Source organism: Xyrauchen texanus, chromosome 1, assembly GCF_025860055.1.
Source record: "Xyrauchen texanus isolate HMW12.3.18 chromosome 1, RBS_HiC_50CHRs, whole genome shotgun sequence".
Lineage (NCBI taxonomy): Eukaryota > Metazoa > Chordata > Actinopteri > Cypriniformes > Catostomidae > Xyrauchen > Xyrauchen texanus.
This window is the reverse complement of record NC_068276.1, coordinates 51,885,581-51,910,449: the sequence shown is the minus strand read 5'-3', so window position 1 is coordinate 51,910,449 and position 24,869 is coordinate 51,885,581. Positions and strand designations below refer to the sequence as shown.

General features: G+C 37.1%; 1 protein-coding gene across 1 annotated transcript in view; it reads left to right on the top strand.

Moving 5' to 3' along the window:
- The window catches only part of LOC127650458 (collagen alpha-1(XXV) chain), an 82,536-nt gene that overhangs the window by 41,766 nt on the left and 15,901 nt on the right, over positions 1-24,869 (top strand). Inside the window, exons 9-18 of the mRNA XM_052135908.1 lie at positions 1,789-1,815; positions 4,313-4,357; positions 14,944-14,976; positions 15,122-15,157; positions 17,609-17,653; positions 19,143-19,205; positions 20,676-20,744; positions 22,504-22,548; positions 22,711-22,755; positions 23,456-23,533. Of these exons, the coding sequence (XP_051991868.1) occupies positions 1,789-1,815; positions 4,313-4,357; positions 14,944-14,976; positions 15,122-15,157; positions 17,609-17,653; positions 19,143-19,205; positions 20,676-20,744; positions 22,504-22,548; positions 22,711-22,755; positions 23,456-23,533 (486 nt within the window). The remainder of the gene's footprint in view (positions 1-1,788; positions 1,816-4,312; positions 4,358-14,943; positions 14,977-15,121; positions 15,158-17,608; positions 17,654-19,142; positions 19,206-20,675; positions 20,745-22,503; positions 22,549-22,710; positions 22,756-23,455; positions 23,534-24,869) is intronic.

Below are 24,869 nucleotides of genomic sequence, written 5' to 3'. Positions count from 1 at the left end.
AGGTTACTTTACATCCTGAACGAGTGCGCACCCGAGTCCGAGTTGCTTTCACGTTCACACGAATTGTGCTACAGTTACATTGCAACCGAACTCAGACCACCTCATACAGGTAGTCTCGGGTTCGGTACCGCAGTGCACACCCGCATGACAGCTTCACGTGACCAATTTTTCATGCGAACCGTGCTCTGTTTCGAACTAAACTGCCAGAGTGAAAGCACCCAAGTTTATCATGAAGAGTGCATGTTTTGAAATTCGGCCAAGCATGCTAGCTGTGAGGCCAAAACTTCATCCAAACGTAAACACACTGTAATAAGAAAAAGGTTGTGTTGTAAAAAATATTTCATTGTTGCTCATCTAGTAGAGTGAGGGAGACTGATGAACACCAGCTTTGCAATCTTCACAAGCATTTAGAAATGCATTAAAACTGAGGCAGGACATGCAGTAATAGGAATCAGAGAAAGACCATTTTCTGGTGGAAGCAATACTCACTTTTGAAACAACAAAGGGCTCAGACTCCTAAATGGTCGAACTGTTGGATGCCAGGTCTCATGAAATGGATGTCAGATGCAGTGCACTTCAATTATGAGCAGACCAGGGTCTCTTCTTTAAATGCTGTTTGGAGAGTTCAACATAGAAACATGTAATTCACAAAATAAAATAAAAAAAAGTCCTAAAAGCATTAGGACTAGTAACAGACACTTGCAGGTTTTAGTAAGCTTTCTCTGCTAAATTGGACTAAAAACAGATTAATGTGGACATGGCCAGAGAAACATATTCTTAGTTCCTGCAAAAACGTTAAAGAACTCCAAGGACTGTCAATGGTTACTTTGGTAATCCCATTATAAGGGAAAGGTTTCAAGAGACTTGAAATAATCGTTTGTTTGATTTGTTTGAATACATAAATAAGATAGCTGAGGCTCTTATAAACCGTATCTAGATGTCCTCCAGATGATTCTGCCAGCGTGGAATCTGAGGAACACTAAAGTGCTTCAAAAAGTATCTTATCATTTTTACAGTGCACATGCCAAAATGCATTGCTTTGGGGATGTAGTTAAGAGTTGTTATTAAAGATACAGTACATGCAAGTATGTACTTTTATGAGTTTTTGATTCTACACATTTAATTCCCATTGCCAATGTTTATGGGAACTTTTCTAAGCATGTGTAAGAATTCATATGACTCTCTGTGAGATAGGCCCACTGAATAGGTCACTGTGTGTTCTGTTATTCATAGGGAGATATGGGTATGCCAGGATTACATGGAATCCATGGCGCCCAGGTTTGTGGCATGATTTCGTGAGATTACTAGGTCGATTTCATATCTCATGGAAACATATCCATTCCCATTGCAAGTTCCATGGAAATCGTGGCTACATTTTTTCCCCATAAATCAGTAGATTATTAGAGGTGCATTTGGATCAGAATGTCAACTGTGACCATGTCATTCAATATCATGAAATGTAGATAATTTTTCAACCCATGTTATTTGATCTACTGTATAAAAAGTGGGTTGATGCAAATATGTGGTGTGTTTTTGATGTATGTATTAAGCTTAGAGCTTGTCTGAAGGTGTGTAAAGTTTATATAAGTGAGATGATGTTTATAGCTTTCCTTGTTTAGTACTCTAGAGGTCATGCAGTATGGGCATCTGTAACATGAGCTTCATATCTTAACTGAATGTGAATTGAACCCCAGATGTGATCTCACTTAGCTTGAGGCTTCAATACACCCTAATCCTGGAGGCTCTAACCGCTGTTTTTTTAACACCCCTTAATTTCTTTTCCTACAGGGTGAAAGAGGTGAACAGGGTGAAAAGGTAAAACTATGTTTTTTAACTCTTACAGTTAGCTGTTATTTTCCCAGTTTATACTTGATGTGTTGATTTGCTGGGCACCTAAATCTGTAGTTGTAAAATAATAAATGCATGAACTGAATCATTGATAAAATGGCTCCCTGGAAAACTTGATTCTGGTTGGTCAATCGTAGAAGATATTTTATCGACCATTTTATGACAATTTATTTAGTTATTTTGTAAGTAGCCAGGTAATAAGCAGCATACTCAATCGGTCATTATCGCACACAAAAAACTAAAAACAAAACAAAAAAATGCCAGAATGATTCAAAATCTGCTTCCGATCACCCTGTTGGGATTTATTTGTCCTTAATGATCAGTTGACTGTACATTAATTTTACTTGACATTATTCTTTTGCTTCAGTACAGGATATCCAAAGCTATTTGTTGTAGACCAACATAGAAGCAATATTACACCTAAAGCCCTCATTTTAGTAATACTGTGATAAGTAAAGGACTGGAAGAGTCAAACTTTGAAAACTCCTCAGAATCTGGTTCTGGCAGATTTTAGATGACTATGGATAAGGAACCATTTTCGTTTCCTCTAATTTTGCTTATGATCAGGAGACTCTGTGAAGTGTCTAGAGATGAAATCTGAATCCAAATCTGTTCCCAGTATGTTGGTGTAAAATGCAATCAGGCCGGGATTAGATGGATTATGTGAATTCTGAACAACCAAAGCACTCGAGACCTTCTCATTTGATATATTGGTTCAATGTGAGTAAAAAGAGAAAATGCTTTGTGCATATCATAAATTGGTTATTCCTTCAATTCGGTGACATTCCAGCTTTGAAACTTTTGGGGAAAAAAAACATACTTTTACAAGTTTATGTAATGGGGACTTCAATGTCAAAGAATTGTAGGAATGACCAATATTTACATGCGTTCTTGCACGAGACGCTGCTTAACATTGAAAAACAGTGTGGATGGATGTAAAAACGCGTTCAGTGTGAACATCCCTGTAACAGTTCGGGAAAGGAACAAAAAGTTTAATCAAACAGAACATCAAACTGAGTGGCTGTGCGTGTCTCTCTCTCCTCCACTGCCTGATTCAGGGCGGGGCACCATCCGGACTGGCTTACTCCCCCTACCCCATCTCAGGAGTGGAGACGCTGCCCTTCCAGCCATTCCGCCACCTGATGGTCCTCCCCACCTCCTGAGAATATGAGAGAGACGAGAGGAGGTGGAGAGAGAAAGAGCAAGCGAAAGAGACATAGAGAGAGAGGAGACAGAGAGAGAAAATAAATGCCCCCCTCTCTTAAAGAACGAGCTCTGACATATGCTGTAAAATGTTATGCCATGTCATGAATAGGTGCATTTAACATGCACTCGAATGCTAGGTGATTTTGACAAAATGATATTGCTTCTGACAGAAACATGACAGAAGATGTCCACTGATAGTCACTGATCTTTCCACTAGCCATTTCTGTCAATTGTAGCATCCGTGTAAAGCAAGAGCCGATATCTCACACAACTCACGCAAAAGGTGTGTGTTTCAGGTCAATTTCTTTCGATTTGTGAAACATTCTCAGCAGTTTGGGTGTGACGCTAAAATACGGGACTAACAGCATTGCGTATGGATTTCATACGGAACTAATTTTTCCCTTAATTACAGGACGATTCCTTATTTTACAGGACATTTGACATATTTTGTTTTGTAATTTTGTAAATTTACCTGATATTGATATTGATATGAGGGTGACTCCACTCACTGCCATAAATTCTCTCAGTTGATGATAGCGGTGACAACGGTTGTCAGGGACTGGGAATGGTAGAATTCAAGTGATAATGCACCAATTACAACAAAGAATATCCAATTTCACAAAACAGCATACAATACAGTTAAAAGGAAGCTAACACATCAGTAGATTATGGACTTCTGAAGCAGCAAAACATGTGGGTATACCGAGGTTATACGCAAATGTTGATCCTTAGAAGCCATTAAAAGCAAACTTCCCCTGGAAAAAAGTAAGCATACGGCGTATACGTGTGTATGGCCCCAACTACACTGCTGATCCAAACAGGGATCATACTTGCTGCGGTTGGCAAACATTTCCTTAACCACAGGTTATCACCACTCTTTCCTTCTGAAATTGCTCATTTAGATCAATTTTTGACTATTTTATCTTATGAAGTCAAACTTCCACACAGTTTCAAACTTACAGTGATTGAGCAGATTCCATCCCGCCTCAGATCTGCACTGTGTCCAGACATTAATCTGCGAGTCTATTGAAGGGACAAAGAGTGTCATGTTTAACTAATGCTGAGAAATATCTTTGCTTTTAAGTGATTTTGTTTGTTTAATTTCTCTTTTAATGGACAAGCATCTAATTAATTTGCTAACTAATGCCAGAGAGGTTATATTTTAACATGAAGCAGTGTATAATAGTGGATGAAATAAAACTACTAGAGATGCATTACGTGGTTAAATGTGTGCTGTGTGCTTTGCTTTCACTTTCAGGGAGACATGGGAGAGGAGGGGCCGAAAGGTGACCCTGGAGAGAAGGTAAGCCTGTGATTAATTAAAAAGCCTGCATCCTATATATACAAAACAGAAAATGCTTAGCTTTCCAATAAGAGTAGACTATAACATGATTAACTTCATGTAGGTATGGACTGTGACTCTGTGACATTGCTATTCCTAGGAAAGCATTACTACACTGTAAACTCTCTAAACTGAAATCTGAATGTGTATTATGAAATTAAGTATTTTAGTGCATTGATAAAGGTGTTCTGAGTCTTTTCTATGTGTTATAAACAAGTCATTTCTGTGAAAACACAGAAAGGTTGGTGGCAATATGGTAGTTAAAGACCAGCTCACACAAAAGCTTCAGGTTCACTACCAATTAGGACTCTGAAACTAGCTTAAAACTGCACTTAATTCGTTTTTGCCTATTAAAACATTTTACACAAAAATGTATGAATAGCATTTTCTAGAAATATGTTGAAAATGATGTACATTCACATTAGATGAAGACTCAAATCAGTAACCCAATAAAAGCTGTTTAATTTTACTTGGAGCAGGTTGCCCCCTCTTGGGCGCTGCCATGTTCACATGACACTGTGTCATGCAATTGACTGTGTTACTACCTCTAATAATGGCAATAATAATAGCATTTTTACTTAATATAGTGATTTTAGCCAATGCTCAAACCTTAAAGTCAAAGATAGTCCAAACAGAATGAGTTTAAGTGAAAAAATAAAATGTCCAAACAAGAGGGAGTCATGAAACGATCGCTACTTCCTGCAGCTCTCACGGTGTGGATCACAGATAAACGGCGGTCTACAGAGGGCAGAGAGCTCACGAGTCGCTGCTTCCTGGTCACAGTCTAGAGCGCTACAACGTGTGAAAATTTATTTGGATTAAGTCCAAGAATTTCCATAATAGGGATATTTGTAGATTGAGATGGAGAAAAACACAGACTAAAAGTAACAAACAAGAAGATAAACAAATATCTCCGTTGTGAAGCGGCAGCAAGCAAACTTCTAGTATCCAGGACAATGGGGGTCAGTATAGAGTCCAAAACCACAAGTACTACTGGGAGCACTTTATGAATTTTAAGTGTCTTGTGTCTACCTAAAGGGAACATATTAGTACCTTACAGTATAAATACAGTACAGTGGGTGTACCTTTGCTCCAGTGACAAGCTTTTGTAACCTTAAAGGTACAATTTTTACAATTTTTTTTGTGTGCAGATGTTGATGTTAATGAAGGTTAACATTCACAGTCCAAAATTTAGATAGATGTTTTAAATAGAGATAAAAGTTCTTAAAGGGTTATTTCACCCAAAATTCAAAATTCTCTCATCATTTACTCAACTTCATGCCATCCTAGATGTGTATGACTTTATTTCATCAGCAGAAAACAAATGAAGATTTTTAGAAGAATACTGTTAGAATGGCCTGTTAGGTCCATACAATGTAAGTGAATGGGTGCCAAAATTTTGAAGCTCCAAATTCCACATATGGGCAAAATAAAAGTACTCCAGACAACTCTGGTGGTTAAATCCATATATTATGAAGTGATTTAGTAGGTGTGGGTGAGAAACAGATCAATATTTAAGTCCCTTTTTACTATAAAGTCTCCTCCTTGCTCAGTCAATCTCCACTTTTCTTTCTCAATCTCCTTCTTGTGTTTTTGGTGATTCACATCCTTCTTGCAAATCACCCCCTAATGGGCAAAAAGAATAATCTACGGCAAAAATGATTTATATATAGATCTGTTTCTCACCCACACCACAGTATCAAATCACTTCTGAAGACATGGAGTTAACCACTGGAGCGATATGGATTACTTATGTTCTCTTTATGTACATTTTTTTAAAAATAGTTTTAACTTTTTGGCACACATTAATTTGCATTGTGAGGACCTACAGAGCTGAAACATTCATCTAAATATCTTAATCTGCAGAAGAAAGAAAGTCATACACATCTGGGATGGTATGAGGGTGAGTAAATCACAAAATAATAAACATTTTGGGGTGAACTATCCCTTTAATACTGTATCTCACTTTAAAATGTAACATATTAATACTTTAACATCATGTATAACAACATATCTGTCATGTTCACTGAAATGTACACATAATGGATATTTAACATTACCAGAGAGTAGAAAACACATGCCGGGCTTCCATGTGCTGAATCTGGCCAAACAAGGAAAATGGGGGCATGATAAAACTTTGCTGTTTGGCCTTTGATCTTTTTTCCTAACTGTAATAAACTTGTTTAAACAAGGGAGTAAAATATGATTCAGGAAGTTAGCTTCATAGGAAATTAAAGCCTTAAAGCTTTTCTAAACAGACATTTGACAAAGTGCCTACTTCAGCCTCTGTATTAAAGGAAAAAGTATGCAAAGCCTTCAAGCTTCGAGACAGTGATCATAAAATATTTGGAAGGCATAGATTAGGACCATATACACATGAACCGCAGCATAATAGAGGCTTTTCAGGAGCAATAGCAGGCAACTTACCCAGGCACATTTGCAGCGCCCATCTAAATACATTTGAATCAAATTCGGCCAGTGATATATTTTAAACATATTCTAACATTTATACAGTTACTGCAAATATTAGAACAATTACTCTTTGTTAATGTAATTGCAGTTTCCTGTCGCCCACCTTTTATAATGCTTAATAGTCTTGTCCATGTGTGCTTGGACTGCTTGCTATTGATTTGACCAGGCAACCCATGTGTGATTCACCACTGACTAAGAGCACTAATGTGTAATGTCTCAACCCTGTCTGCACAATTAAAACACTCTCAGATGTGATCTGGAATCAATGTGCTTTTCCATGAAGATTTTGTCAATACTGTAGTTCATTGTGAGTGGCTCAGATAGGATACAGACCTTTTGGCACATGTTTTCTAGGGATGCCAGGGCCTGAACTCAGACTAAGGGAAAAACAAAGTAATGCAGGCTGCTGAACTAAGACCTATACAGGGTATTGCAGAAGAGAGATAACATAATGATGGTAGAGGCAGACACTTATCCATACTTTGTGAGAATATGGCCAAGTGCTTTGGCAGTGGCCCTTTGTTGTGTGAGTGAGACTGGATGGCAGAGTGAAAAGATCTTTCCTAAATGCCTAATGTTACCTATATATCGCATTATTCTGTCATCATTTAGTCACCCTCATGTTGTTTCAAACTCATATGACTTTCTTTCATGAAACACAAAAGGAGATTGTTAGGGCCAGACAGCCTCAGTTACACTTTACTTTTATTGCATCTTGTTCTCATAATATCACATTCTCAAAATGACTAGTCGCTGAAGCTGTCAGTCGCTAATATTCTACCTCCTTTTCTTCAGAAGAAAGAAAATCATACGAGTTTGGAATGACTCAAGGGCAGAAAATGATGACAGAACTTTCATTTTTGGGTGATTTAACCCTTTAATGGCCATACATCAACCAGTGAGGCCAAAATATCTTAAAATTGGTCTTATGCACAAGGAGAGAAATTAACATAGGAATGCCATGCAAGCAATATTTGGGCCTGAGCATTCAGATTCCCATTACAGGGAAATCTGTATCTTTATACCATTTACAAATATCTTCTCTATTACATGCTCATTATATGTTAATCACTTTAACTTTAATCACCAAACATTTAGCTTATTCAAGATTTGTGTGGCTGTCTCTGGATGGTGTACAGGCATATCAGGGGTTTTGTCCCAGTGGGGATGCATGGCTTTGGTACTTAAAACAATGACTTTTTGGTGTTATGTGTGTAAATATTTTACTGGGTGTGAAATTAGCTGTTACTTGCCATGTAGCGCAGTTCCCACTTAAAGCACTCAGATCACAGAGGTGGAAAATATCTTCTTTGTGTCAGAACATAACACAAATAAACTCCATAATTGGACTGCAAAAAGGTTTGGGGTTTTGGAGGTTTAGCCAGTGGCATGGTCTCACGACAGATCCCTGCAATCTTGAGGTTGCAGCTTACCCAAGAAGTTTGGCAGCAGCTCAGCAGTTGGTAATGTCATGCTAGTCTCTTAGCTGCTGAGAACGTCTGCATTACTTCTTTTGTTCTGTATAGAAGACTTGTTAGAAAGCAGTACTCTTTACAAACAAAGGAATAAGAGTGGCACCCCTGCTGAAATAAACATCTTAAACCACCCTAAGGTGGTTTGCCAGTCTCCCAGCCTGGCTAAGCTTGTTAAGGCCCCAGCACTCTTACAGAGAAGGTCTTCTTTGTTGTTTGTTCAGAGGTAAAAATAAGTTTGAAACAGCTGAGCAACAACATACTGTTAGAGAACATTCACACTGCATGGGAAGGCATTTAGAGGAACATTTAAATATGAGGACGCTTCACATATTTACATGTAAAACATCAACTATTTTGACATTAAAATCTGTTATCAGTGACTTCATGCCTCACTCTATGAATACAATTCACACAAGATTAGTAAAAGAACTACTCGTTGATTATTTAAAGTAATATGCATGCAGTAGATAATGTGTGATTTGCAGTGTTCACCATTTGCATTCATCTCGCTGCACGTGGCCATAATATGCATCGCTTACACTCTGTTATTGTAATTTATGATGACACTAATACTACTGCAAATATTGGCTTGAAAATTAGTGTTAATGGGTAGAATACGGACAAAAGAATGATGATAGGAATATCTCACTTTGGGCATGGGCGCATGCAGGATTTCATCTGTGGGTGTGCATTTTCTCTCAACAGCTTACAGTTTACTGTGTTGCAGTTGTTTGTATCATGATAAATATATTCTGCCAAATATAATTTTTTATTGATTATTTTAAGACTTTAATTTAGTAAAAACAAATAATAAAAAAACACCTAACAATCTGTATAAATAAAATATATTAAAAATATCAACTAAAATTAAAAAAATACTTGCAAATCAAAGTCAGTTCTGTTCCAAATTTGAGGTCAAGTGGAAAGTGCTCAGACACATTACAAGAAATGTCCTAAAAACACAAATGAGGATTCAATAATTAGGCCTGAAAAAAGACGAAAGGTGTTTTATACAACGGGACATTGGGACTTACTTGTTATTCTTATTAGATTATATAGAAATCGTCATTCTGTTTAGGCAATAGTGTGAAGTTTCCATGGTTACATGGGCTGACCTTTCTCAGTTTAGAAATCTGCATCAACCACGTGATCATTGGTGGAAGAGTAAGATATAAAGTTTGAGATCTAAATAAAACTAATGTTAGAAACACCTCTTAAACCACATGTGAAGTGGCAACACTTTATGGCAAAACAAGATATATACAAGATTAGAAATATTATAACAACTTCTAAAATAACTGGTTACAATGCAAGTGCTGTTAGCAGTTGGAGCCAGCAACTATTTTAACTTTCATGGCATCTAAAAATGCAGTGATCCCATGAGAGATGCTAAAAGCACAGTTAAACATGAAACACAGTTGTCAAAAAACATCTATCCAGCTAATGTTTACATGGAAAATGATTGAAAAACAGCACAAGCGGATGCAAAAACATGTATGGTTTGACCAGCCCCTTGTTCACATGCCACAGCACTAGCTGAAGTTTCTCAAAGTAACCTCTCAAAAAGACAAGTAGTCTTTCAGTTGACTATAGGTACATTTACACTGTATCCAGCACTGTATTCGTAAATATCCCGTTACTGTTTTATTGTGTGAAAAACCGCTCCAAATGATTCAGTGAAAGAGCACTCTGAAGGAATTGTACCGAATACAAAGATATTCAGACCGTTTTACATGCCTGTTTGGCCAATTCACTGAAAAGAACCGACTCAAAAGGATGATTTGTTCACAAATTGGACATTGCTAGTTCTTTTAAACAGCCAACAGAAATACGGGACACTCTTCTTGATTGATTAAATATTCTGGGAGTAAATATTTCTCAGGCCATCAGAGCGCTCATGGTATGCAGAGTGCGTATGGCCGTACAGCCGCAGATGCCATTGACTTTGTGCAGATGTGTGAATGGCTTTCGCCTGCAGATGGCACATGATTGAATGGGCACTTAAAAGTATTTTTAGCAGATTTTTCCTTTTGTAGACTAGTTAAACAAAAAATTCACTTAACTCAACACAATAACTCTACTTGTCGGTGTGTTCACGTTGACTGATATTGACTGACTGAATTGGAATTTGCTGTCGGTCTCAAAGTAGGTAGATCTCCATGTATAACCTACCAATGAAGTGGACCAATGGCAGTAAGAAGGTGTTTCGCAGCCAGGTACGAAGTTATCCTAAAAGTTCGGCCCTGACAAGTTGTTACGAACCACTGAAACAAACTCCAAAAACTGTTCTTAATGACATTACACCCATTCATTCTTCGATTTTGTAGGAAGTGTGCAAGGGCCTTATGGCTGGTCTGTTTTGCTAGTTTTAGAATGGGTTTTGGGGCTAGTCAGGCTGGGAGACCAGTTGACTGACCAGCTAAATATCAGCTTGGCCAGGATGGTAGACTAGCTTAACGATCTTTAACCAGTTAAGACCAGCAAACCACATTAGGCTGGTGTACAATGTTTTTTTTTTTCTGTTTTTTTTTAGCTTTAGTTATAATATTGATTGTGGCTTACACTCATAGACTGTAATGAGATTTTGTAGCAAAAATTAGTCACTTAATTCCCTCATTGAAATGTGGAGTGGAGACTACCCTGTTGTTTACCCATAATCAGAGTTATGACTTAACCTGAGAAACAATATTGTGGACCAGCCTAAGGTGGTTTGCTGGTCTCTCAACTGGGCCAGACCAGTGACACTGGTTTGTTTTGTAGGTTTTTTAGGGTTTTTGGGCAAATGTTAGCTGGTCAGGCAGGGCAACCAGCTAGCTGACCAGCTAAACACCAGCTTTATTTGGCCAGGAGACCAGTGAAAACTAGCTGAAGACAACTTTGGCCAGGCTGGAATACTAGCTAAACCAACTAAGACCAGCAAACCACCTTACGCTGGTCTACAATGTTTTTCTCAGGTTCACTTATAACATTTATTGCACGCATCATAGACCTAGGTAAGATTTTATAGCATAAGGAACCACTATATTCACTCAGTAAAATGTGGTCTGGTGACTGCCTTGCAGGCGGGAGCGTCTTAAAGCAACCTAAATTGGTTATTCTGGTGTGTTTTAGTTTTGGTGTTAATTGGTTCAGTCATACCCTAACTACCCAGCTGAAAAAACATCTGTAATCAGCCTAAAGTGGATTACTGGTGTGTTTTGGTGGTTTTAGAAGGATTTTGAGCAATTGTTATCTGGTCAGTCTGGGAACCCAACTGGCCGACCAGCTAAACACCAGTTTGGCCAGGCTGGGAGACCAACTAAAACCAGCTTAAATCAATTTAAACCAGCAAACCACATTACGCTGGTTTCAGTCATATTGTTGATTGTGGCTTCACTTTATTCCCTCAGTTAAATATGGTCTAGTGACTAAGACACTCCAATATATCAGTTATTTTATTTGCCTGGAGTACAAGGCCATTAAATTGGTCAATAAACCATATCAGCACTTTTTTTCATAATCAAAAGCTGTTTGTCATGCTGACAACATCACTAGTACATTACCTTTTGATGTATCATGTGGTAATTATCACCATCAGAGTATAATTCACGGCATGTTCTCTCATCCATGTAAGACTCTACAGAGTCACTTTTCATTATATGGTGTTCACTCAGTCTCTTGGCTTTGTTATTTCCTACGTAAAGCATCTGTCAGGGACTCTTAGTTTATGGATTATCATGTAAGCAACAAAATAATGACAGTTCATTTCAACAGATTATGTTTTCTGACAGTAGCCACTGTGCTGTTGCTTGTTCACCTTTTGCACTATATACAGTTTTTTTCTCTTGGTGTATCATGAGTAGTAAAAACATTATCAAAACCTTGTGTGTTTGTGTAAAGGCATGTTGACTTTTATGACTGAATAAATCATGTTTAACATTCACATACACTTTTGACTAGCACTGCACATCCTATTATGAAAAAAAAATCATAATATCAGCAACAACAAAGAAAACATTTTATTTGTATTTTATTTTTTGCTGACAAGACAGAAGTAGTAGTGACTGTAATGCCTTTTTATAAGTCATTAGTCTGCATGGCATGTCATGCTAGCAAACTGGTGGCTTCTATGATGGATTTACATTAGGCCCTGAGACACAACTCAATCAAAACCAGATGTGATGAATAGTTAACAACTCCAAATCTCAGCCAGTCCTCGACAGGTGCACAACAGAATACACTTTGATGTATTGTGTTTTTAACTTTATATTGCTCTATAAAGTTGAACAAAACTTGTCATGAGCCTGACAGTTTAATGTTGTCATTCTGAACCACACATAACAAAAAACTCAAAGAAGTACAGTGACAAATGAGGGGAAACAATTTTATACCCTTTTTCTTGGCATAGTGTCTTCATCCAGCAATCATGCACCAAGAACATCCATATATAAAAAACAAAAGACAAGGCATGAAGAGTGGGGGAGAGGTGGTTTACTGATATCCAGCTGTAACTGTTAATGTTGTTTATGGTCAACAAAAAAAAAATACAGCATTTAAGTGCGCCTTGTGTGCTGCGCATCATAATGACGGCCATAAAAGACAGGGCATGCATTCCGCAGCAATCTCTGAGCACAAGACGCTTGTGAAGTGGAACCGCAGATTCAGCAGCAGGCAGAGGGCCCAGCCATCATTTCTCACCTGCTCTAACGATCCTCTGCCCTCTGCTCCTCGCAGCACATCACGTCCCTAAGACGTTTAGCTTCTCTGAAATTAATGCCATTGGACTTTCATTTTATTTCTACCAGGAAGACTCGCAGACTTGAGTGAAATTAAAGATGACATTTATTTGATGAATATAAAACAGCTCTTTTTGGCGTAGGCCCCGTCTGGCGTCCCGAAGTTGTAGTACTCGGAATCGTCATATCCTTCCGGAGATAGGAGGCAGGGGCGAGGAGCCTACCCCCATGCAGGACGGGACTTAACTGGTGGTGGTGGAGGTTGCCGCGTTAGCGCACTGAAACAGCAATGTGATAGATTGTGAGCAGACTTATAAAGCAACAGCTTACATGTGATTGGCTGGGAATTACCCAGCTAATGGTGCGATGATGTACAGCTGCTAGCCTTCCCGCTAGAACTACGCTGCGCAGAAAACCGTAGATGGAGATTTTTCTCATCTAATGTTCTTCTCGAAGGAGATGAAACAAACACCTGCAATGTTTTTTTTTCCAGATTTTATTCCCTTGGGGAATTGCTCTTTGAAGCAGGAAGACAATGTCAGATCTTGTTGCACCTGTACATCAACTGTGCCAGCTCTTTCACCCAAACTGAACTCAACCATCTGACTGATTTAAATGTCAATGGTCTGCACTAGGTTGGCACACATCTGTTTAATGTGACGCAGATTCTCTGGAGTGTCTGTGCTGAGTATCTGAGAAGATTAACACCAGCGTATTGTATTATGCATTTGTTCAAGTTGCCTTGACTTGATATTAGATGGCAGCATAAATCCTCTTTCTCTCTCTGCCAGCAGTTCTTTTTTCATTAAATCTATTTGATGAACAGAGAAAGGAGGCTGGAGAAAGAGCTATAATGCTGAACAAGGGAGTATATAATTTTGGAGGGGGCATTTAGTTGATTACTTTTTATAATCAGAGGCTCATCTTCAGTCATATTTAGGGTAAAGAACAATTCACTCAGTTTACTTGCCCGTTATTCCAAGTAAAAAAAAATGTCTGTCTTCGCAATCTTTAATCAAAATGTAACTTGCTCCAACTCTGAAACGACTTTACTTTTTGGCTGAGTTCACCAATCCTTCTTAATTTTTAGCCCCTCGCCTCCCTCTACCCAACTCTTTATAGAATGCAATAATGTTATAGGATGTAATAGCATTATAGAATATAGTAACAGACACTTTTATCGATCCAATCAAATACTGATGGATAAAATCAAGTCTCACTCTTAATTTCTTTCTCATTAAATACCAAAGACATTTGTCTGATTATGTTATTAAAATGGGTTGCAATTAGTTTTCTTGTTGACTTACTTTGATTAACCTCCTTATGCCAAGGGAATGTGGAAATCTATAGGTAGTGTGGAATAAAAATGTCAAAATATCCCAATGTACTGACAAATTGAAGTGAATTAGAACACATAACTAAGGTGGATAATATCTAACCAATTCTAGCTCATAAACCTTCGAATCAAACTCCTTGACAACCTCTTGCCTCATTTCCTGTTAATTTCCTTTTGGTATTGTGGAAGTGGTCGAAGATCGAGCCAATGGATACTCAGCTCTAGTCATTTGTTTCACTCAAGCTAATCTGCTTTGCTTTGCACTTGCAAAATCTGGTGGATCTGTCTGGCTAACAGCAGAGCTTCTATGTGTGCCAGTTTAACAAGAGGCTTTGGCATGCTCAGCAACAGTGTGACTTGCTTAGAATACTCATGCTTAGATTATATTGCAAAAACACCTGCATGTGGAATAAATTAGGTACAATTCTACACTGTCATCATTACACTCATTCCTTAGCAAAGGGCATTTCCTGATAGCACAGTAGATTAAAAAAAAAAAAAAATACAGACAGAAAAATATTTTTACTATGATTTTTTAATCTCTCACAGGGTGATTCAGGGTCTTCCGCTGCTGGCATCAAGGTAAGCCAGGAAATCGGAATCTATTTTTATCTTTGTTGATATGTATTGGTGAGTTTGCATTGTGTGTGTGTGTGTGTGTTTTTTTTTTTTTTTTCTCAGCATCTGGTTACGTTCATGATATTTATGAGCATTCTTATTATTATAGGGTGAGCCAGGTGAGCCAGGACGTGGTGGACAAAAGGTAAAGCTACAGAGCTCATACTGAATTGTTACCAAGATTATGTGCTTAATGTGTTTTGGAACAATTTGGAAGGATGTATATTTACAGCACACGAGTCCAAATGACAGCTGATTATCTAATGAGAACATGCAAAAATTATTTTAACAAAACAGTCATTAATGATTTATCTAAATGCAAAAATCCATTAATATTGTACTAACTTTCATCTATTGTGTGGCTGAATAAAGCTTGCAAACATTTGCTTTCAACTCTAATAAGCATGTAAACAGAGCACAAATCTGCTACAGTGGAGCTCCACCCAAAAAACTTAATTCAACTTCAATTTACAACCTGCTCGTTTGATAAGAAGTTCTTATCTTTTCACAAGGTAATCTATATCATAATATTTATGGCTTGATTTTTTTCAGGTTCCATTCAGTTTGTGCCTTATTACACCTGGGCATCACAGTCCATTCATTTACTCCTCATCATGCACATGAATACAAAAGGATAATTCTCGAACATGGAATTATATAGCTTTGCATACTTTGTCTTTTTGATTAATCTGTTTTTACAATGTGCTTCATAACTTCCAATTGCTTATTAAAATACTGTTAGGCTCCACTGAATAATTAATCTGCTCAGAATTCAGTGTGAACCCCAAGAGGACAGCTAGTTCTACACTTACAGAATTGATAATCAGAAGTGTTGAGAAAACGCTCAAACTGCTGTCTGTGATCTATTTAATGCAGCCGATTTGACCACTGTTCCTACTCATATTCCACATGTGTATTAATTTCAACAGAGCATGAATGACTAACTAACAATTAAACATTATCCGTGACAAGGTATGTTAGTGCTTCTGAGGATTTGGCTTTTCTTCCACTTCTTCTCAAGGTTTACTGAGTGCACAGTACAATGATAATACATCTTAAGTTCTAATGGGATCCATAGGCTACTTGTAGCATGATATACACAGGTATAGATCCACCTGCCAATTATACTAGACTTTAACATGCAGGCTTAAAAATAGTCCAAACGTAAAAGTACCATGGAAATTACAATACAACAAGAAGAGTATACAAGTTTGATGGAAGCAATCCTACGTCAACATACTGAAAAACCTAATAAGTTCAATTCACTTTAATTGAATTGAGTAATCGCATCTCAAAAACTTGTGTAATTAAGATCACTTAACTTAGTGTTTATTAGGATGAACTTAACTACTTAAGTTAAGATAACAAAATGCAAACAGACTTAACCCAGGTTTGCTATTTAAATATTGTTGATTCTACTTAAACATTTGAGTTAAATAAACGTAATTCTCTGATGAAATGTATATATATATATTTACAGTATATATGCAAGGGATAATGTACAGTCAGCCAGTTGTTATCGTACAATAAACCCCGACAGGGTGATCAGGACCCCGACACAAAGAGGAGGGGTCTTGTATGAACCTGAAGCGGATTATTGTGCGATAAAAACCGGCTGACTGTACATTATCCCACTTATTACATGACTGATAAGCAAATAAATAAATACAAATACAGATTTGCATTGAAATTATGAATTTGAGAAGAAAGAAATCACTGAACAGCTGGAATCAACCTCCGGTTTGCGTTGAAGATCTGTTGGTGTTTACTTCGTTAAAAATGACCGTCTGGCTCTTCAATATTCAGCCTATTATACAAGACTACTTGCTAAATAAATGCATATGAAACATTGATTTGAGTTGAAATTATTTTAGCTTACTTGTAGAGATCGCACAGTTATACGAGAAGCCGTAGAGACGGCTCGCAGAACCCAGATGAGCGGTCTGATATGTCTTAATCCCCGGATTTATACCGGTACTTCAGTTGCATATGCACAAGGTGAATTGAAATAGAGTTTCAACAGGGTCCAACTTGACCAAAAAGGACACAGATCAACCTAATGATGTTATCACACAAACTATTTGTAAAAAAAAAAATAAAAACATGAATACTGCAAAAGAGCTAAACCCTCTATTAATTCTTAATAACAACTATTTTAATGCCCCTATATGTTCACTTGGACCAACAAAACATAGTTAAATAATTCAAGCGCAATGGGTTGTGAGTTTTCCTCTCATCCTCAGTTTTGTAATTAATCGAGTTATTTACACTGAAAATCTTGTCTATAGATTTTTAAGATAAATAAGTTAAATGGACATATTTGAGTTATGAACCCAAGACTTGACATTTCAAGTAATGTTTAATTCAGACAACTTGATTTTTCCAGTAATGACAACATTAGGGTTTACGGTGCACCATTAGATTACTAGTCCTTCTTTGCTTGAATCTTGGGTTTTCACTTTACTTGGTGAACCAGGCCAATCTTTTAACATAGCGGGCTAATAGTAAACCTACTGTGGTTGTGATGGGTTTCCAGGCTCATGGCCAGTGGTGGTGGCTTGGTTTGGCTGTAATTTGTTGCACTTTTCCTATGTAGGGAGAGCCAGGACTTCCAGGGCTGCCTGGACTTCCCGGGATTAAGGTAAATGTTGGGTCTTCATGCCTAAAACCCCAAGTCCCACCCATCCCCATAATCCAGCCAAAAAGTCATTTTGCATTAACCTGTTTGACATGGCTTCAATTAGTTTTAGTTTTGGATGGAGTGTGCTGAATATAGGGCTATTCAATCAAGATTGATTCATTAATGCATCATCAATTCATGTTTCAATGGTGAACAATCATTTATTAGCTTTGCAATGTTGTTGCAAGACTATTACTTGCCAACTTAACTAGCTTATTATCACACTTCGGAGTAAAGCTAAACTTTACTTTACTTTACTTTAGAAACGAGGTGTCTGACTGTTTCTGATGGTTACATGATATTTTCATACTGAAATCTTAGTACATAAATTGATGGTGTCACTAAACTTGGATTATGATTATTCAAATAGTATCCACAACAAACAATCAAACACAGACAGAGTGTCTTAAGTCATACAGAATATACTTTTCCAGAGCCATCAAAGGTTATTTGACCGCTTGGTTTTGTGTTTGGAACTTACTGAAAATGAAATGGTTGATTACAAGTGTGCATGTGCTCCAAACTGGCTAAATAATGTTTTGACTCTGATATAAAAGAAAATGAGTGAAAAATCATTGGAGCAATGAAAAATCATTGTCCTTCTGGGTCCTCTCTCAGAATGTTTCATAGTTTGCAATGCAAAGAATGCTCAAACAAGCATGAGCTAATGCTTGTTGCTGTTTTGGTTTGTTTGCCTGTATTCTTTTTTATGCTTGCAAACTGTTGGCCTTGTAAAAATCTCTCCCTTTTTATTTAACCCTGGTTTTACTTAGGGACTGAATGCTTTGGATGGTAACATTGTGCTAATGTGATGCTCACAACTACTATTAAAGGATTCTGAGATAATTATATATTATTCTTTTTACCCTTACATGTGTACACAATACTTATTCACTCCTAATAAGATAGATTATAGCATACTAGCTGAACAGAAAATACTGCACCACAACAAAAAGCAGATATTTTATATTTGATAAGCTTTGCGGCAAACCCTACTGAAAACACTAGGGTTTGCCATTTGGTCCTGGCCTGAGAGGTGGACCAGCAATAGCCATGCTGTTCAGCAAAACTTTCAAACCCTTTCTGTGAAATTAGTTACATCAAGTGTCTCTTTTCTTTTACATCAGAATTTCTATATTAACTTATTTCACAGTACTTGCACTTTCATCTAGATAAGCAAATATTTTATAAAAGAAAAGAATGCACCTAGACCACCATGTCAAATCAGTCCAAGAAATGAAAGTCGTTTTAATAATGGATATGATATCAAAGTGAAGTTTTGGAAGACTATCATGTCTACTGTATGGATTTCTTGTTTTTTTTGTACATGCTGATTTTTTTTTGCTTAAATAACATTGATTGACAGTTCCATGTGTTGCTTCAACTGAAAGATGCATGTTTTGTTGGGAAAAGTGTTGCCTCAGTGTTTTTCTTCAACTTGTTTATGCAGGGTGAACCTGGTTTCTTTGGGCCTCAAGGTGAGCCTGGGCTACCAGGCCTGCCAGGAACTAAGGTGGGTTTGTATGTAACAGACAGCAAGTGATCTTTTCTAATTTAATGTTATGGTTTAATTCAGATTTTGGGTGGGCTTATTAATCAAGCACTAGGCTTGTGATTGATGCATTTTCCGCACACCGATAATAAGCTAATTTTGCCAATGATTATTGATATATATACAGTATATCAGATTCTGATCAGATATAAATAAGGCTAATCATTGTACAATAGTATTTGTCTCTCATACATTATTCTCAATACAACATTGGTAAAGTGTGAATGGCAGGGTAACTTGAAGGGGGTCCCACTATATTATTTTTGATGAAGGTACACACACCCGCTGCTCAGCATCTGCCTAGCTATGACTCCGAGGGTGTTCAAAATTGGAGGCAGCACCATAGAGTGGAACTCACAGAGTTTTCCATCAAATTCGCCCCAAATCATTATGAAAGGACATTGATTATTTACTCTAGCATAACTAGATGATATATTGTGTAGATTTCTCTTTCAATGAAACCTAATCAAGGCTCCATGCAGAGAAATTGCATAATAAATGTCACCATTTCTAATAATTTAATTTCCACAGTTACACCAGCTAAAAACATCTGCAAACTCATCAACGTTACTTTGATTGTTCTTGAAGAAAGACTGCCACCTGCATGGCATTGTAGTACAGTAAATGTTATATTGCCCCCTTGTGGTCTCCTAAAGCTATCGTGCCACACTATAGTACATTAAATGTAAGGCCAGCTGACAGTGAATTGGAATCAATTGCAGATCAGTAATTGATTTGTTTTTATTTTTTGGCATTCCTTTCAAGGACCCCTGCATTTGTAATGGCAGACAGCTCTAAGAGAAAGAGAAAGGGTCTCCATATACATTGGAGATATCTCACAATGCTTTTGCCACAATTTTATTTCCCTTAATTGATTAGGTTGAACTGAATTTTTGCGAGTGCAGGTGTTAAGTTGAAGTGAACTGACAAGGTAGAAACCACCAAAACAACATATTAAACAAGATATCACTTTGATATACCCCTAAGACATTTTGTTTAAAGAGATAATTCAACCAAAAAATGTATGTTCGTTGTTGGTGGGACGGACTCTGCATGTGCACCCCCCTCCTCACCCCACACCACTCCCCCAGCTGGTGGTGCCCTAGGTGACCAGCCTTGTGCAGTGAGGCACCTATGAAGAGATGTTAAATAGACTCCAGACTCAAGTGTCTTCTCAAGAGATGTCAAGTGCTGCCATACTGCCCTCTATTGGTCATTTCAAAGAGCTCAATACACATGAAGAGGAGAGAAGTCTAATCTTATCAAATCAATGTGTGGTACTTACTCATACAGCCATCATATGCCTGTTGTGAGAATTTATGATAAAGAAGTTTGACAAAAAGGAGCGAGAGACAGACAAAAACTAAACTATATGTTGGACTTACAGGACTATAGAAATATTCAAACAGTTGTCAAATTTTGTCTTTTCAGGGTGAGAGAGGAGAACCAGGGCCTCCAGGCAAGGGTGAAAGTGGAGAAACAGGTCCAGCAGGGCAGAAGGTAAGATGAGCTGACAGTGACTTTCTGTGGTAAACAGGACATATGAGGACACCTTTTGACAAGATGTGTTAACTTGTATACCACAATGAGCAAAAATGTCTAGACTATTGTACAATTATGTGTTATTTTTGTATTTCCATTTGTAAAATAAGCTTCTGTGGAAAGAAATGGACATATAAACTAAAATAAAATTAAAAAATTAAAAAATTGTCATCATTTACTTGTTCCAAACAAGCATTACTTTTTTCCATGAAACACAGAAGGAGATGTACAGTAAGGTTGAATGTTAGCCTCATTCACCATTTACTATATTTACATTGTGTGGAAAAAGGATGCAATGAAAGTGAATATTGACTGAGGCTGTCATTTTGCCATCTCCTTTGTGTTCCACGGCAGATATTTGTTTTTGTTTTTGGATGAACCATCCATTTAAAGGGATAGTGAAAATTCTCTCAGGATTTACTTACACTCCTGCCATCCCGGATGCGTATGACTTTCTTCTGCTGAACACAAATAAAGATTTTTAAAAGAATATTTCAGCTCTGTAGGTCCATACAATGGAAGTGAATGTGTGCCAAAATTTTTAAGCTCCAGTGGTTAAATCCATGTGTTCAGACACGATGTTATACATTAAGTGTGGGTGAGAAACAGATACATTTTTTATCTTTATGTGATACATTTTTATCAGAAATTCTCATCTCTGCCCAGTAGGGGGCGATATGCATTAAGACTGTGAATCACCAAAAACAGAGGAGTGGAGATTGACTGAGCAGGGAAGAGAATTTACAGAAAAAATTTACAAAACTTGAAATTGAGCTTTTTCGCACCCTCACCTATCATATTATTGCTGAAGACATTTATCTAACCACTGGAGTCATCTGGAGCTTTTTATGTTGCCCTTATGTGGATTTTGGAGCTTAAATGTTTTGGCACCCATGTACATACATTTTATGGAACTCCAGAGCTGATAAATTCTTCAAAAATGTTAATCTGTGTTCAGCAGATGAATTAAAGTCATACACATCTGGGATGGCATGAGGGTGAGTAAATGATGAGAGAATTTTCATTTTTGGTGAACTATTCCTTTGAGTACTTCGAAGTGAAAAATTATGAAGTACTCACCATAGTGGCGATCCATAGCCCATTGTCAAACATGACCACCAAGATTTCACAGACTTTAATTTCGTGTTTACTTTGGTCGAAATATTAAAACCTCCAGATTGCCTTGGGGATATGAAATAATTACCCTGCCAAACTTCCTCAGGAAACTATTTACTTTGAATGAGATTTAGACAAAAGTTAATTTTCTCTACCTGTAATCCTTCAACAAACAGCAGTGCTGGAATTAGCTGTGTTTATGCTGCGGGTTGGCTCTGCAGGAGGTTTTTGTCTCAGTCTAAACAAAGACAAAGATGCATGACATGTAATGAATCCCTCCATCCTTTATCATAATCCCAAAGGAAAATCCATTTATTGACAGACTGTCCAGAGTTCAAATAAACAATCTCTTATTAGTTTTTCAAACAAGGTAAGAGATGAAATTTTATATGTGCAAGCCACATTTCCATCTGTGTAATTCTCAAGGGTGGTTTGAGTAGTGAACAGACATTCCTTTGTTTTAGCACCAGAATTTAATCAGGTTATTGCTCCTCTGGTAACATTGACCATGATTAATCTGACTACACAGAACAGCAGATATTTTTCAGGTTGCTTCTGTATGCGTATGATAAATCTTTAATTTACTTCAAATAATTGTTAGGGAGAGCAAGGGGAATCGGGGACGCCAGGCTCTAAAGGTTCAAAGGTCAGTCAATATTTTGTTGTAAGTTGTGCATTGGAAAGTTCAAATCAACTGAAACTTAAAACTGAAATTTGATTAAATCAAATGTTTGTTATGCGTTGCTATAACAATAGGCAACATTTTACTGTTGTAAATATAATCTCAGTGCATATTGTATTATGACAGGGGGATACAGGAGACAAAGGCGATGTTGGCCCATCAGGACCACAAGTGAGTAATGTCTGACAAGTGAATGTGACATTGCTCTGTGAATGAGCTTTATTCTGACGTCATGCCACCATCTGACATCATCACCGACAGTTATTATGGGGTGGATTGAATTATGTCAACTGACATTTTTTGCAACGTGAACGCCTCCATAATTTGCAAAGTTGGATAGAACATGAAGAACTGAATGCGTCAATGCAGAAACCCTAAAATGCACTGTAATGCTGACGTAATCATGTTTAGGTTGTACTTGACTGAATGAAACCAGAAGGGGCAGGATTTACTGTATTGTGTTTTCACAAATCCAGGATATAATGCAATGAATTGGGTCAGTAAATAAGTGACTGTCAGTTAATAAATGACTGTGCAATTGGAAGTTATGTTCTATTTCTAAGACCATTTCCCATCAGTGTGCTGTGTCACCTGGAGTAAAGTCCTCGCTGATAAAAGAAATGTGGTGTATGTGATATTTTGAAACATACTGTTTTGTTTGTCATTACTCTTTCAAAGAAAGTATGTGATTAAAAACAGCACTATGACATTGTCTTCGTTTCTATGCTAATGAAGATGAGCGTATTTAATATCACAATGAGCGTATTGTCCCAAGCCTGTCTCATCACAGATTGTTTCTTTTTACTTCAGGATAAACAGTGCTAGCATTTCAATTTCTTCACTACAATACTGTAAATGTCATTGTTTTCAGGGTCCATCTGGGGAGAAAGGTGACCAGGGTACAACTGAAATCATAGACTACAATGGAAACATCCAAGAGGCTCTTCAGGTTAGTCGTGCTTTTTCAGAAATGTTTCATTTCAAATTATATGGTCTTTATTTAAATTCATATGTATGACCTTTTATTCATATGTATGAGCTAGTGTAACTAAAACTGAAAATTCTGTCTTCATTATCTCACCCTCGTGTTGTTCCAAACCCATATGACTTTCTCTCTTATGCAGAACACAAAAGGAGTTGTTAGGCAGAATAACAGCATCACCATTCGCTTTTATATTGTCTTTTTTCCATACAATGAAAGTGAATAGTGACTTTTTGATCCACGGATCAAAGAAAGTATGGTTTTGGAGCAACATAAAGCAGAGTAAAAGATAACTGAATTTTCATTATTTTGGATGAACTGCCAAAATTAAGACAGTATTGATCTTTTTCCAGGTCATTTTTTTACTCGGTATAAATATGAAGACTCACCATTTTACTGTAACTTAATAATGGGTAATGGATACATTTCCATGGAACCTTTTCACATTTCTTAGTTTGGGACACGGAAGTATAGTATAGCACAGTAAATTTATATAGCGGTGAATTGGAGACAAATATTATTTTTGCTTTTTCATTTGCTCCATAGAAATAGAACAAATCCACAACAACATTTGTGTGACTTTCCATCAGAGGAAAAATACAGAGCAGTGGATATTGTCAATCAGAACAAAGAAAGAAGCAACATTTACTGTCACTCCCTCAGCAGCTTCATTAAAAAATTCCATCACAGCAGTGGTAGATGTTTTTTTATTAGAATTATTATTATTGTTATTATTATAATTATTAATGCCAGTGTAGTATACACAAAGTATAATGCTATAATTTAAAGAACTTGTTCACTCAAAAATGAAAATTCTCATCATTTACTCTCATCATTTAACCTCAGGCCATCCCAGATGTGTAGGACTTTCTTCTGGAGAACACAAAGGAAGATTTTTATAAGATTATCTCAGCTCTATGTTAATACAAAGCAAATTAATGGTGACTGGAAATGTAAAGTGTTACAAAGTACATAAAGGCAGCATAAAAGTAATCCAAATGACTCCAGTGGTTAAATCCATATCTTCTGAAGTTATATAATAGGTGTGGGTGAAACACAGATCAATATTTAAGTCATTTTTTACTATTAATATCCACTTTCACTACCACATTCTTCATCTTTTGTTTTTTTAGCGATTCACATTCTTTAAGCATGTCGCCACCTACTGGTCGAGCTGGTCAAAGGTGGAGATTTATATTAAAAAGGGACTTTTCTCACCCATTATGTCACTTTTAAAGACATGGATTTAACCACTTGAGTCATATGGATAACTTTTATGCTGCCTTTATGTGCTTTTTGGATC